We start from the raw sequence: 14995 nt of genomic DNA, 5'->3' as shown, positions 1-14995 counted from the left end.
ACCAAATTAATCAATTTTGAAATGTCTTGAGCCTGTTTGGTATCAACCTAAACCTTAGGGCATATTAGTGGAATCTACCCTTAAATTTATAATGTTTGTAGGTACACATAAAATAAGAAACCATATGCAACAAAAGAAAATGAATGACTTGATGTTTTTCATGTATAGCAGATGATAGAAAGACAAAAAAAAAAAAAAAAAAAAAAACAACAACAACAACAAAAACAAAAACAAAAACAAACAGTTAACTCAAACCACAAATATTTCTTTGGATGACATCTCTTTACATGACGAATGCATAGTTGAAGAAGAGAGTTTAATTGTTCCGCTTTCACAACATGAGTGGCCACTTGTCTTTGATATATGCTCAAGAAAATGAAAATTATAAGTGGGTTTCAAATTAGAAATTTATATTGTAGTGATTCCAATGAACCTCAAAATGCATGAAGAGATTTTGATGATTTTCCTATGGATAATTTGGATGCCAGTAATGATGTAGATGAGAATGTTATTTATGATGATCAAGTATGGACTCAGAATTTCAAGTTAGAGGGGGGGCGGAGTATAAGAAAAAAAAAACTCTAAATAGGCATCCATATAGTATTAAAAAATTATAAAAAAAAAAATTGTTATTTCTTAATATATTAAGATGCAATCATCTACCAACAAAGAAAATAATAATGTTTTTTTTTAATACTAGGTTGGCTAGAATTTTTGTTTTTTTTGAAGTTAGAGTATTCAGAGTAGTAGTGTTAAAAATTTATCTTTTAGCACCTCAAAAAGTTACTTTATCTATTTTACCATCTCACTTTACAATATACCTAACATAAAATGTTCTATTTTTTTACCACTTCACTTGAAATAATATACACAACTCATTAAAATAATAAAAGAAAAGAGAGAATATGAGTTTTTAAATTGAAAGTAGAGAGATAATCAACTTGCTACAGTCAATTGGTATTTATACCAATTTACTATAGTTGCAAAAAATGTAGTTTTAGCTTCTCCAATAACAGATGGTTCTTTGGTGGTAAAATAATTTTTTTTTTTAATTAAAATACAATCACCATTGTGAATGTTTTTATTATTTTTGTTAAGTTTTTGAGTTAGATAATTGCTAATTGTGCTAGGCTAGTTAGACTGATTGGGGAGGAGAGGGGCCTAAGGTTTTGGAAAAGGAGATCCCAACTACAAAAATGAAATATATAATAAGTATTAAAAAAAAAAAAATTGGGCAGGGGGAGGGGGGAGGGGGGTGCGGGGCCCCTTTGGGCCCCCACTTGGATCCATCCCTGATGATGATGAACATGAACCCCCTTTTGATGAAGACATTCAAAATAACCCAAGTGGTTTTGATGATTGAGTATGCTTGTGTTTTTATTTGTTAACAACCAACTTATCATTTTGAAAAATTGTTGGAAACATTGTTATTCACTTTATGTTGTTTATTTGGGACATTAGTATATTTGTGGTGTTAGAATTTAAAAGTTAGAACCTATAACTTTGAATTTGTTCATATATTTGTAATTTGATTTAATGTTTATTAAAAATAAAAATAAAAACCTTAGTAATTATTGTCTTTTATAAATCAAAATTATTTTTTTCAGCTATTTTTTAACATATATTATGAATTAAGGCTAACAATATTTTTTCATATATTATATTTTTCTTAATTCTTGATTATATATATATATATATTGTGTTTTTGGAAATAACTTATTTAATTTTTTGCCGAATTTTTTTTTTGCTAAATATGTTTTAAAATATAGTTGTAAAAAAAGAAAAAAGAGGAGGTAAAAAGCTCATTTATAAGCTAGTTCAAATACACACATAATCTATATATATATATATATATATATAATTTTCTTAGTAGAAAGTAGAATCTTACAATGTTCCATCGGATTTTAGGGTCTGGTTTGGTTTTGCCTCTAGTCTAGCAAATGCAAATGTCTTCACTCTCTAAGCCGAGAATTTGTATCCTGAAGACCCGGTTCAGTGATACGTGACCGGTCCGAGCTTCATAAACAAACTGGCTTGCATTTTCTGCTGGTTTTGGCTAAGGACATGAGAGTCCAGTCTTCCTTAGCTTCCAGGGCTTCACCTGCAATCAGAAACCTACCCGAAGAAGCTTGGAATAAGCACAAACTTCAGAGGGATTCTCCATCAAAGGTTAAATCCAAGGAGCTCACTAACTCTGAAGCTCCTTCAAGAGGTAACCCTTCTCCACTAAATTCTCAGTTCAGAAACCCCAACTTAGTTTCCATTTCAAAGACTTCCATTTCAGCTCATAAACGCAAATTGAGTATTAAACCAATTGATCACCAATACATTTCTCAAGTTCTTTCGAGAAAAGACTGGTTTTTGTTGCTAAACCACGAGGTCAAGGTGGGGAGGATCGTTTTGAATCCTCAGTTTTTGGTGAGTCTCTTGCAAAACCAAGAAAACCCATTTCACCCTTTGAAATTTTATATCTGGGTTTCGAATATCGACCCCTCATTTGCAAAGAATCATGCTGTTCGGGGTGTTCTAGCTAAGACCCTTTATCGGAATGGTCCGGTTGTTTTGTCTGTTGAATTGCTTCAGGATATTAGGAATTCTGGTTTCCGGGTTTCAGAAGACCTGCTTGTCATATTGATTGGTAGTTGGGGAAGATTGGGATTGGCGAAATATTGTGCTGAAGTTTTTAGCCAAATTTCGTTTTTGGGTCTTAGTCCAACCACAAGGTTGTATAATGCTGTGATAGATGCATTGGTAAAATCCAATTCACTTGACTTGGCGTATTTGAAATTCCAACAGATGACGGCTGATAATTGCAACCCGGATAGGTTCACATATAATATTCTAATTCATGGGGTTTGCAAGATTGGTGTTGTGGATGAGGCACTTCGTTTGGTTAAACAGATGGAAGTCTTAGGATATTCACCAAATGTGTTTACGTATACCATATTGATTGATGGGTTCTGTAATGCAAAAAGGGTTGATGAAGCTTTCAGGCTTATAGACATGATGAAGGAGAGGAATGTGAGTCCAAGTGATGCTACTATTAGATCATTGGTTCATGGGGTGTTTCGCTGTGTAGCTCCTAATAAGGCTTTTGAGTTGTTATCAAGATTTGTCGAGAGGGAGCTTGTCTTGTCCAAGTTAGCTTATGATACTATACTGTATTGCCTCTCAAATAAATCTATGGCAAGAGAGGCTGCCATGTTTTTAAGAAGTTGTGGGGCAAAAGGTTATTTGCCTGACAGTTCATTGTTTAATATCACAATGGCTTGTCTGATAAAGGGTTTAGATTTGAATGAGACATGTGAGATATTTAGAAGTTTCATAGAGCAAGGTGTGAAGCCGGGGTTTAATACTTATCTTGCACTAATTGAAGCTACATACAAGGCCAGAAGAAGTGACGAGGGGAATTGTTTTTTGGATCAAATGGTCAAGAATGGACTTGTATCCAATGTCTTTTGTTATAATATGGTTATCAATTGCTTTTGTAAAGAAAATAAGATGGAGAGGGCATCTGAGACTTTCAGAGACATGCAGCACAGGGGAATTGCTCCTAACATTGTCACTTTCAATACCCTTATTAGTGGGTATTGCAGGGATGGAGACATGTGTAAGGCACGTGAACTTATGGTGATGCTTTTAGAACATGGACACAAACCTGATATCTTCACATTTAATTCAATAATAGATGGCCTTTGTCGAGTACACCAGATTGGGGATGCTTTTGCTTGTTTCACTGAAATGGTTGAGTGGGGTGTCACTCCAAATGCTGTCACATATAATATACTGATCCGCTCTTTATGTATCATTGGGGATGTCACCAGATCAATTAAACTTTTAAGAAAGATGCAAGCCAATGGAATAGACCCAGACACCTTCTCGGTCAATGCTCTTATTCAAAGTTTTTGCAGGCTAAATAAGCTTGAGAAAGCTGAGAAGCTTTTTGATTCCATGATGACAATAGGTTTAAATCCTGATAACTATACATACAGTACTATGATTAAGGCATTTTGTGAATGTGGGAGAGTGGATGAAGCTAAGGAGATGTTCCACTCCATGGAAGCGAATGGTTGTCTTCCTGATTCTTATACATGTAACTTAATGTTGGAAACTCTGGTTCGGCTAGCCCACTTTGAAGAAGCTCGAAATTTGGTAAAGATGTGTAGTGAAATGGGAATCTCTTTGAAATCCAATCCTAACTTGTAGGTCAGGGTTGTTATGGTTCATTAGTCCATGTTGCTTTGTTGAGATGTGGCTGTGATGGCATATGCATCTATAAAGCATTGGGCTGCTGTCGGTCTTATTGTATTGGTGGAATTAAGTGCAGAGAAGGTACGCAGCAAGACGCTCAATTTTTGCCTCTTCAAATTCTTTCATATTTCTATTATGATGGGTTGCACTTGTCTCCAGTAAGATATGAATGTTGAGTGGTTGAATGATGTCTTTAAGCAAATTTGTGTTCATGTATTGAACTTTAAGTTCCATTATTCTGGCATTCTTTCTGTGCTGTTATTATTATCAATAATTTTTTTACCTTAAATTAAATTGTGATATCCTTTTTTTTTTCTTTTTTTTTTTTCCAGTGTATGTGGGAGTGGGGGGGATACCATGTTCTGATTTGGGTTATGCTCTTACCTTTCTGATAGTAAGGGGGGTTAAGGGATGGTGAATCAGTTTGACTTATGTGTTTTATCTGCTATTCATGCATTGACATTAGCGGGCTGTTAAATTAAAAAACTAAAGAAAAAAAGGAATCACTGGAGGTATTAAAGTATTTGCTCAATGAACAAATAGTAACTTTCATTACGCTGGTGCTAAAATTGGAATTGTTTCTGTCTTCTTGGTTATCCTGATGCTATTATTTGTTCAAAAAGCCGTCTGTTTGTGTTTTACTCAATTGAAATAGAGCGATATTTTTGACTAGCACTCCTTCCAAGCAGATAGGATGTTGGCATACTAATATTATCACAATTCAATGTGGCTGTACGTTTGCCTAATTAAACCTGTTTTATCAAGATTTGTTGGAATTTGGTTGTCAGCTGTATTTGGATCACAATCCAGTTTCTATATTGATTTTGTGTTTCTGCTTAGCATCAGATCAATAAAAATCATCCAAGGAATGTATTAACTGAGTCTCCTGTTTCTCTTATGCAGCTTAAATCTGGTTGTTTTGGCATTGGCTGAAACAATTGTGAATTGTTTCCCAGTCTGGTGACATTGGATCAGAGGAGGAAATAGGTGGCCAGAAGATTACCTTTGGACATCAGTGTGTGCCTCTCTCCCAATTTATCTGCTCATGTCTGATGCTTGTGACTATCAAAGGAAAGAGCTCAAAATGGACTGTACTGTTTGGGGTAGTGAGAGACATGTTACCCTATTTGGCCCCATATAGAAGCAGAAAAATGAAGTAGTTTTGATAAAATCTATGGCAGGCAATTGGAGTAGTGCTTTGTCAAGTGAATTTCAGGTGCTCAGACGACTGGCCAAAATGCAACCTAATTCATTGACTTTCACATGCAGTTGGGATTATCCCTTCTTTCTAACAGCATTTTGAAACATGTTTGCTTGATTATTTGTAAATTTATCTTTAGGAATTAATGGAAGCACAAATTTCATATGTTCACAAATCACAGTTGCATCTATAATTTTTGCATTGATGCCACTTATCATGTCTATCAATGCCGCCCTTTTCAAATCTACACTTACCATTCTCCTAGTTTCTATACTTATTCATTGCAAGCTTCTGGATTTGTGCCAATGCATATACTCTTCTGTTTTTGGTTCTAACTTTAATGGTTGATGGAGATAATCAAGTGAGGGTGGTGATGAAAGTATGATATACACTGATGCAGAAAATTGTTTCGGACATATGTGGCTAAATGACCTAAAAAGTGTTCTTGCTACGTGAACGTTGGTGTAACTGAATGCTCTCTATTGCTTAAGCTGTAGTGTCATTGTACAGGGTGCTGTGGAAAAATGAGGAAGTTTTATGATTAGCCACCCTGTTTCAAGCCATGAGTCAATGACACTTGGTCCTATAGAATTCTTGAAAATAATGCTGGTAACATGATTCACAATGCCTTGTTACTGATTTACGGCAACTTGTCACTTCTTGATACCATTATAATGCTTCTGTAGAGCTGTGCACGCTATTTATTAAGCCATGAACAAAATTCTAACTCTCACACTAATGGAAAGTTGGTTTCACTTGTTGAGGAAGCTTGAAACTAGAGAACTCTTTAGGTGGTTTGATTTTTGACACTCAACTGTTCTCTCCAACTCTTTAGGCTTGAAACTAGAGAAAGTTCTAGGTAAGTAATAGTTGGTGACTTGCATTCCAACTGTTCTCTTCCACATAGTCGTCTTCCTTACTCCCAAGTTTACTCCAAATGAAGAAAAAACACCAAGTTGTTCTCTTTTTCAATGCAATTCGCCATGCTTCCCTTTTCCTTTCAAAAAGAGCCCCTTTAATTTTTATTTGTACAAGGTGACAATATCAAAGTACATTACTAATATTTTGGTTGTACCTGTTTGTGGGCCGAGCTAAATCGTCCACAAAGTATTAAAAATTAGGTGGGTCGTTCTAGAAATATAATTGGCATAGTAGTTTACAAACTAAACATAACTTAAGGTTGGTAACACTGCATTAGTATATAATAGTTGATCCACACATCCCTATAATTTATCCTCCAACATTGCCCTTTTCCTTTCAAAAAGAGCTCCTTTAATTTTTATTTGTACAAGGTGACAATATCAAAGTACATTACTAATATTTTGGTTGTACCTGTTTGTGGGCCAAGCTAAATCGTTCACAAAGTATTAAAAATTAGGTGGGTCATTCTAGAAATTTAATTTTTTTTACAAACTAAACATAACTTAAGGTTGGTACGTAACACTGAATTGGTATATAATAGTTGATCCACACATCCCTATAATTTATCCTCCAACGTCTCAAATTGCCTATAAGCTACTGTCATGGCAATCTCAATAGTACTGACCGTGAGACTCTGGCTATTCGCTGTGGCTCTTACCTATGTTTCTGTTCTTTACGGCAACTTAGGTATGCAACAAAGAAACATAGATTTCTCAACCTATATGTAGTTTTCAGTTAAGATGATAATGAACTTTTGCACCTATTCATGACAGGGAAGGCAGATGAAGTACCTCAAGATCATGATCCGGCTCAAATTGTTGCCAAAGCATTGCTATGTTTCAATGAAAAATATGTACGCAAACCTTTCATTTATATGCACACGCTATTACTCATCATGGTGCAAAAATTGTGACACATATTTATAGGAAATTTCTCACTTGTTATTTTGGTATTGTTTTGTTTGATTCCGTTTGGACAAAAATCTCAGGTTTACAGTAGTTGTGAAGAATCTCAAAGACTCAGTGAGAGCGGAAAACTCAACGTGCCACCTCAAAAGACCGATGAATACTGCAGTGGACCGTGCCTGACTGAAACAAACCTAGTGCTAAACTGCATTGAAAACATTTTAGATAATTTTAAGTTTTACAATAAGGCCACAATACAGGATGTTAGAGATACAGTTAAGGCAGCATGTGGCAATGGCCCAGAAAGAGGTAGCCTGTAAATGAAGACATTGTTTTTCTTTTGGTTATTGTCAAAACTCCAATGTTGTAATCTGCCTTTGCATTAATTTTGCAGGTAATTTTGATGTAGCCGAGCATATTAAAGCTGAAACAAGCAATGCACACAAGGCCGTGAATCAAATTCTATATGGGCTTGGATTGATGATCGTGGGGCATGGTTTATTGCCTTAAGATGTGTACTATAATATGAATTCACTTCACGGGCTATGTTTTCTGGCTTTGATATGTCATAGATGTAATAATTAATAGTATGTCGGTGTAATGCACGAAGTAACTAAAAATGATATACAAATTTCTAATAAAAAGTTTCAGTAATCCTTTCTTAATTTTTTAATAAACAAAGTTTCAGTATTCTAGTTGAAAGTGGCTGATAAAAAAAAAAAAAAGAAGTTATTTCAAGTTAGTCTGCAAAGAGCATTACTATAATATTCAGTCACCAAATGATTTTTTTTTTCTTTCTTTTAATAAGAATATATTAAGAAGAAAAGAGAGGGTCACAATCCATCTCTAATTTATGAAATAAGAACTCAAAAAGGAAGAGAGAAGATGAAGATGGGCTCATCCCAATTACAAGAGACTGCCCAATGATTGAAATTGAAGTCGTAAAATGATATTATGTTGTACCATTTGTAATGTTTATATTGAGGGGGTCTGACCTTTATATGGGCCTCTAGTTGACCATGATTCCTGTGATTTGCTTCTCCTTCTTCCTTAATGGTTGGAATAATATATGGTCTTGACAGTTGGTGGAAATTTTGGGATACGTTCCTATTATATTTATATTCATAGGTGATTATGGGTTAGTGGTGAGCTTATCGTACTCTTTTTAGTTCTGTGAATTAAGCTTTCCTTCCCCAGAGTTTGAAGTGAGAGTAGCAACCATCTAGATAAGATGGACAACCCTTTAACGACGATCATAATGAAGATAGTTAACCTTAGATATTATTCATAAAACTTGATTGGGTTTCTTTCCTTGTTTCTCCTTTTCAAGAATATGATTTAAGGAACTTAATCTTATTATTTATAGAGTCATGCTAGGGACACAACAAAAGTTCACAATATTTCTAAATTAGTATTTTTTTAAAAAAAAATTTGGTGAGCCCATTTGTGAAATGGTAGACTATTTTAGAAATATTGTGAAATTATTGTGATTTATCGTTGTGCCCCTTTTTATTGACTTATATTAGGGTTTAATTAACAGGAGTGTTTGAAGAGAACACTTATGGTTGAATTTTTCTATTACAATTGATCAATTGTTTATGAGATGTCACACATGAGTATCTTAAAAAAATTATTTATATAATTGTTTTTTGTTGCTTTCCAATTTAGTAGGAATGATATGCAAATACACTACTTAACAAAAGCACTATTAAAGCACTCATATTACTATTAGTCAATCTATAATAGTAACACTAGTTAACAAAAGCACTCGTATTAGTGATTCTATAGTAGTATACGGGGTAAATTTTGCACATCTAATAACTGCAAAAATCATCCACATTAATCTATCTAATAACTCCAAAAATCACCCACATTAATTTATGTAAACTTGTGTAAAATAAAATGTGAGTTATAGTAAGCAAGTAAATTTATTTTTGGACAGAGTTTAGCTACAAAATTAGTTAGGCTACAACCTTAGTTAATAAAATAAATATTACTACATATTTTGAGAATCTAATGGTTAAATTGCATGTTCTTCACACTCTTAATACACCTATTAAAATTTGTGTCAATCGTATATTATTTACTTTATGATTTATAAGTTTATATTTTATGCATAATTTTAAACTACAAAACTTATAATTTAAACAATTTATTGATGACATAATTGTTAACCTTTATTTTTATTTTTTTATAAATTTTGCAAGCATATAGAATATAAGAAGAAGATGTAATCTAATAGTGGATTTATCAAAATTCATCTTCCGTAAAAAGATATTGAGGAAAGTTATAATATTTAGTTACAACCAATTTTGTAACTAAATTTTGTTCTTTATTTTTTAATACTTCTTTACTCATATGCACAAAGAGAGATCATTTAGGAGAGTAATAAAAATTTAATAAGAAAACATTTTAATGAAATATTACAGAATAGATAATATAACTGGGTGTTTTTTTTTTAATAGTTATAAAAAAAAAAACTCGTACTAAAATAGAATGAAAATTTTGCACATGCAAATTGCCTTGTACATCTAGCACTAGCATTGAAAAATGCTATCCTATACTATTATACCATCCCAAAAAACCACTTTATTATTTATACCATCTCATTTTACAATACCTCACACATCCTAAAACTCTATTTTTATTAAAATATTATTATTTAATCTTTTTTTATTATTTCTTTTTAACCAATTTTTTTTCAGTTCTACTTTCCTAGGCTTTCCAACCATTCTTTTTTTTTTTTCCTCAGCCTCCCTCAACCTTCCTCAACCTCTAGCACCAACTCCTCTCACTGAACCACACAGACCCATCAACAGAGCCACACACAGCCACACACAAACCATCAAACCAGAGCCAACAACAGCCACCACACCCACCACCGATCAGAACCACACCGCCGATTTGAAACCCAGCCCATTTGAAACTCACCGGAGCAAACCCATTCAAAAAATATCATCAACCCACCACCGATCAACCCACAACCCAACCACTACCCAAACACGACCCAACCACCACCCACAACCCCTTTAAGCACCGGTCATAGCCAGGAAAAAAAAAAAAAAAACAGAGAACCAACACAGTGACCCACACATAGCCACACACAAACCATCAAACCAAAGCCAACAACGGCCACCACACCCACCACCGATTCGAATCCACACCGCCGATTTGAAACCCAGCCCATTTGAAACTCACCGGAGCAAACCCATTCAAAAAATATCATCAACCCACCACCGATCAACCCACAACCCAACCACTACCCAAACCCCGGACCCAACCACCACCCACAACCCCTTTAAGTATCAGTCATAGCTAGAAAAAAAAAAAAAAAAAAAAAAAAAAAAACAGAGAACCAACACGGTGACCCACACACAGCCACACACAAACCATCAAATCAAAACCAACAACGACCACCACACCCACCACCGATCCGAATCCACATCGCCGATTTGAAACCCAACCTATTCAAAACCCACCGAAGCAAACCCATTCAAAAAATATCATCAACCCACCACCGATCAACCCACTGATCAACCCACAACCCAACCACAACCTAAACACCGGACCCAATAGAGAAGGAAGAGAGAGCAGAGGTGGCGAGAGAGGAAAGAGCAGAGATGGAGAAACGGAGAAGAGAAGGAAGAGAGAGAGAAGACTTCTGGATGGAGAGAAACAGGAGCGAATAAAATATATATATATATTTTTTTAACATTCTTCTACAGTACAATTCTAAGTTTAGAATTGTACTATAGCACTATTGCAAAAATTTATGCAATAGTGCAGTTTAGCACTCTTTGATGTAAGTGATTTTGTCCTCTAAAATGTTAAAAATGCTTTAAATATGACTTTAGCATTTCTCAATGCTAGTGCTTTACTGAGTTTCCCTACAACACTCTAATATTGTCTGTAATCTGTAGCGTGTAACATTATCTAAAACTAGTATGTAACCTGTGCTACCGCACGGGAATGGATATAATTAAATAAGACAATGAAAAAAAATTGCATTTTATTAGTTAAGTGTTACTATTGGTTTTTTATTTATTTATTTATTATTATTAATCATGAGTTTATTCATGTTTAGAAGGCTTAATTAAGTCTAAATTCATATTATTAATCAGAAAATTTTATTAACAAAACTTAGCATTATGTAATTTTTTTACAATTTCAGTCGAGCAGACCAGCAAACCTTATATGATATGGCTTATCAACTGGGGCTTTACTTGTAATTGCTTATAAATAATTGGCATAAGAGTGGTTTGTGTGTATAAGTGGATTGTACGTTGGGCGTATATGAAATGCTGTCTGTATTGTCTATCTTCTAGCTTAAATGAGTATAGTTTGATAGAATTCGTATAATTGATTTCTGGGAGGTATGTGATGTGTGATCAGTGGATGGTTTCCTTTTATTTTTTTTTTATTATTATTGTGTGGTTCCACATGAGTATGGTTTAGTGTCATCACAGTGACATAAAATACGCTTTGGACAAGAAAGATTGTGCTTTATTATTTAGTAGGTATTGTTTGGTAGATTAGATGTATAAATTCGGAGATTTTAAGTTACAAATGATGGTTCTAATTTATGATTTAGCAAACTTTATTAGAAAATGCAGATGATTCAAATTTTATGGTTCTACCCTGTAACCCCATGCATATGCATGAATATACTTAAAAAATACACATTGAGGTGCATAGTATAATTCCTATATATATAATTTAAATACTATTGATATATAGTTATTCTTATTTTTTGTTAACTTTTTAAAAAATCTTGTAAGAATATTATTAGGTAGAAAATGTAAATTGTCCATATCGTTTTTAAAAAAAATTTATTAATTCTTAATTTTTGATATTGTGAAGCACTTTTTTTTTTCTTTTTTTGCTTGTTTATTTTCTAAGTGATAATTGCCTGCTTCATAATGTTTTTTTAATTATTATTTATATATAATTCAAAAACAAAATTTTACAAAAAGAAAGGAAAACGTTTACTCACCTTTTCTTAGGAGTGTGTGATTTGTTTTGTTAACGGAGACTCTGCTTTTTTGATCTTCATCATACCACTAAAAAAAAAAAACGATTGCACAAATTGCAGCCCAAATTGGGGAAAACATAAGAATATGAAAGCAAGGGAGATAGAGAGAAACTACCTTCAATGCCTTTAAAAACTCAGAGAAAAGATTATGCATTTGAGAAATAGACGAAAGTTAAATGTGAAGATCTATGTGAGAGTGAAAGTTTAGTTTTAACTTTTAAGTGGTGAAGGCGTAGGAATTTTTTTTTTTTTTTTTTGTGTGGAAAATGTGGCTGAATGTTTATGGAAGGTTGTATGTTTATGCTTATATGAACAATGAATGGGATGGTAGGGATTTTTTAGCGCGCAAGTTAAATGTTTTTGCTTAGGTGAATGAACTTGATTATTGTGGTTTTCTAACTTCTGTGTTAGGTGTTAATGCATGCACAAAAATTTAAAATTTTAGATAAGATACATGATGCAAAATTAACTATCCAATTTAGAATTTAAATTATATTTTCTCTCAGTTTTGATTTTATATATATATATATATATATATTCCTTTGGCACAAAAATTTAGAAAGGATTTTAGAGTGATTGGGACTGATATATATATATATATAAAAAAAAAAAAAAAAAAAAAACAACGTGAAGAGCCAAGAGACAGAGAGAGTCATTAAAGACTCCTACGTGATTTGAGAAAATTTGTATATTTATGTATGATGTGGTCTTCACTTGACACCTAAATTTAGAAAAATATATTGGGACACATGACTTAAAATTAGAACTCTAATTTGGAATTCTATATTTGAATTTAATTGAAAAATCTAATGTAATGTACTTAAGATATTGTACATAAATTTTACCCTATTTAAAAATATTTTAAAAAATCCTTACCATCATCTAATTGATGAAAAATGTTGAAATATATAGTAAATGAAATTCATGAAGCCAAGGTCACTTTGACGACTGAAAGTATGAAGAAATATTTTACTGTATAAGAATGGGTTTGAAATAAGAGTAAAGCTGGAAGACCAAATTTTTAATTTTTTAGCATAGAACTAATGGCTTCCTTTTTACTATTAAGTACAAATGAAAAATTGCATTTTATTGCTAGTGACAATAGTTGTATGTGTATTGTTACTAATTAATCGCTTGTATTGTTATTTTAAGTATTCAAACAAAAGAATCAAACATAAGTTCTAAGGCATACCATGTTTGTGAAGGACTCCCTTCTGGGGTAAGAAATGAGACCCAATATTGCCCAATACTTTGTCCATTAACCCAAGCTTCCCCTTTTCCCATAGAACCAAGGTTTAATGCAGCAGGGTCATTTCCTTTGGGTGCATCAAATTGAGTCTATAAAGACAATCCATGAAGATAAGGTTAGTGCTGATTAAGTATACATAAATAGTTCAGGCAAGAATAATTAGCATGACAAAGCATTAGCAGAATTTATACCTTGTACCATGTGAGTCTTTTATGATTAGAGTTTCCAAACCTTCTCCATTGAATATTACTTGACCCTTGTTCTGTGTGAATATTTAATTTCTCTCCTGACAGCCCAACCTCCATGAAATTATTGCATGGAATTAGCTAGTTCGAGATCATAATCTCATTAGTTATAAACTTTGTAGATGAAAAATGGGTTATGACAATCTTTGAGTGAGCACTTGATATGAAAGAATAATATGAAAATATAATTTGTGGATAAATAAAGCATTACAGATTGAAAATACAAATATAGATATAAGAAATGAACCTGGTATCCCCATGTATAGTCTGTGAAATCTTCGACATCATTTTTGTTTAGTATCCTTACTCTACGTAATCAAGTAACTCTTCTCTCAAGAAATGATCCTGAGTCCTTCATGCCACAAATAAAAAGTAACACAATGCAATTTTTGAACTCGAAAGCATATATATAAGATAAATGTTACAGAATATACACTGATGGGGATGAAACAATAAAGGCATGACTGGATGCAATTTTCTGAAAAAATGGAATCTAACGAAAACTTAATTCTCCTCATTCATGTGGCTGAATGTTTCTGGAAGGTTGTATGTTTATGCTTTTATGAACAATGAATGGGATGGTAGGGATTTTTATAGTGTGCAAGTTAAATGTTTTTGCTTAGGTGAATGAACTTGATTATTGTGGTTTTCTAACTTCCGTGTTAGGTGTTAATGCATGCACAAAAATTTAAAATTTTAGATAAGATACATGATGCAAAATTAATTATCCAATTTAGAATTTAAATTATATTTTCTCTCAGCTTTGATTTTATAAATATATATATATATATATAATTCCTTTGGCACAAAAATTAAGAAAGGATTTTAGAGTGATTGGGATTGATGTGAAAAAAAAAAAAAAAAATGTGAAAAGCCAAGAGACGAGAGAGTCATTAAAGACTCCTATGTGATTTGAGGAAATTTGTATATGTATGTATGGTGTGGTCTTCACTTGACACCTAAATTTAGAAAAATATATTGGGACACGTGGCTCAAAATTAGACTCTAATTTCATATTGAAATTGGTGTCATCCTCACATAAATCTAGACACATGTCACACAATTAGAGTTCTAATTTGGAATTGCAATCTGGACACGTGGCACAAAATTAGAGATCTAATTTAAAATTGCAATTTGAGTTTCTCTTTACTTTACCTATTATTTTATATATAGACTATAAAAAGTCAGAAA

General features: G+C 33.0%; 2 protein-coding genes across 2 annotated transcripts; both read left to right on the top strand.

The window, feature by feature from the left end:
• Window positions 1–1889: 1889 nt before the first annotated feature.
• LOC126715401 (putative pentatricopeptide repeat-containing protein At3g16890, mitochondrial) lies at window positions 1890–5699 on the top strand. Its single transcript, XM_050415986.1, has 2 exons — window positions 1890–4332; window positions 5155–5699. The coding sequence occupies exon 1, from the start codon at window positions 2065–2067 to the stop codon at window positions 4204–4206; it is 2142 nt and encodes a 713-aa protein (XP_050271943.1). The 5' UTR covers window positions 1890–2064; the 3' UTR covers window positions 4207–4332; window positions 5155–5699.
• A 1021-nt stretch (window positions 5700–6720) lies between these two features.
• On the top strand, window positions 6721–7946 carry LOC126715402 (uncharacterized). Its single transcript, XM_050415987.1, has 4 exons — window positions 6721–7060; window positions 7147–7226; window positions 7362–7587; window positions 7673–7946. The coding sequence occupies exons 1-4, from the start codon at window positions 6976–6978 to the stop codon at window positions 7786–7788; spliced, it is 507 nt and encodes a 168-aa protein (XP_050271944.1). The 5' UTR covers window positions 6721–6975; the 3' UTR covers window positions 7789–7946.
• Window positions 7947–14995: the final 7049 nt, after the last annotated feature.

The sequence above is a fragment of the Quercus robur genome, chromosome 2, assembly GCF_932294415.1.
Source record: "Quercus robur chromosome 2, dhQueRobu3.1, whole genome shotgun sequence".
Taxonomy (NCBI): domain Eukaryota; kingdom Viridiplantae; phylum Streptophyta; class Magnoliopsida; order Fagales; family Fagaceae; genus Quercus; species Quercus robur.
The sequence above is the reverse complement of the archived record's forward strand: the minus strand, read 5'-3'. Positions and strand labels throughout refer to the sequence as shown.

Coding starts and splice junctions, on each gene's coding strand:
- LOC126715402 (XM_050415987.1), top strand. CDS start 6,976: ATGGCAATCTCAATAGTACTGACCGTGAGACTCTGGCTATTCGCTGTG. Junction 7,061..7,146: donor TGTTCTTTACGGCAACTTAG/GTATGCAACAAA, acceptor TATTCATGACAG/GGAAGGCAGATGAAGTACCT. Junction 7,227..7,361: donor TATGTTTCAATGAAAAATAT/GTACGCAAACCT, acceptor CAAAAATCTCAG/GTTTACAGTAGTTGTGAAGA.
- LOC126715401 (XM_050415986.1), top strand. CDS start 2,065: ATGAGAGTCCAGTCTTCCTTAGCTTCCAGGGCTTCACCTGCAATCAGA.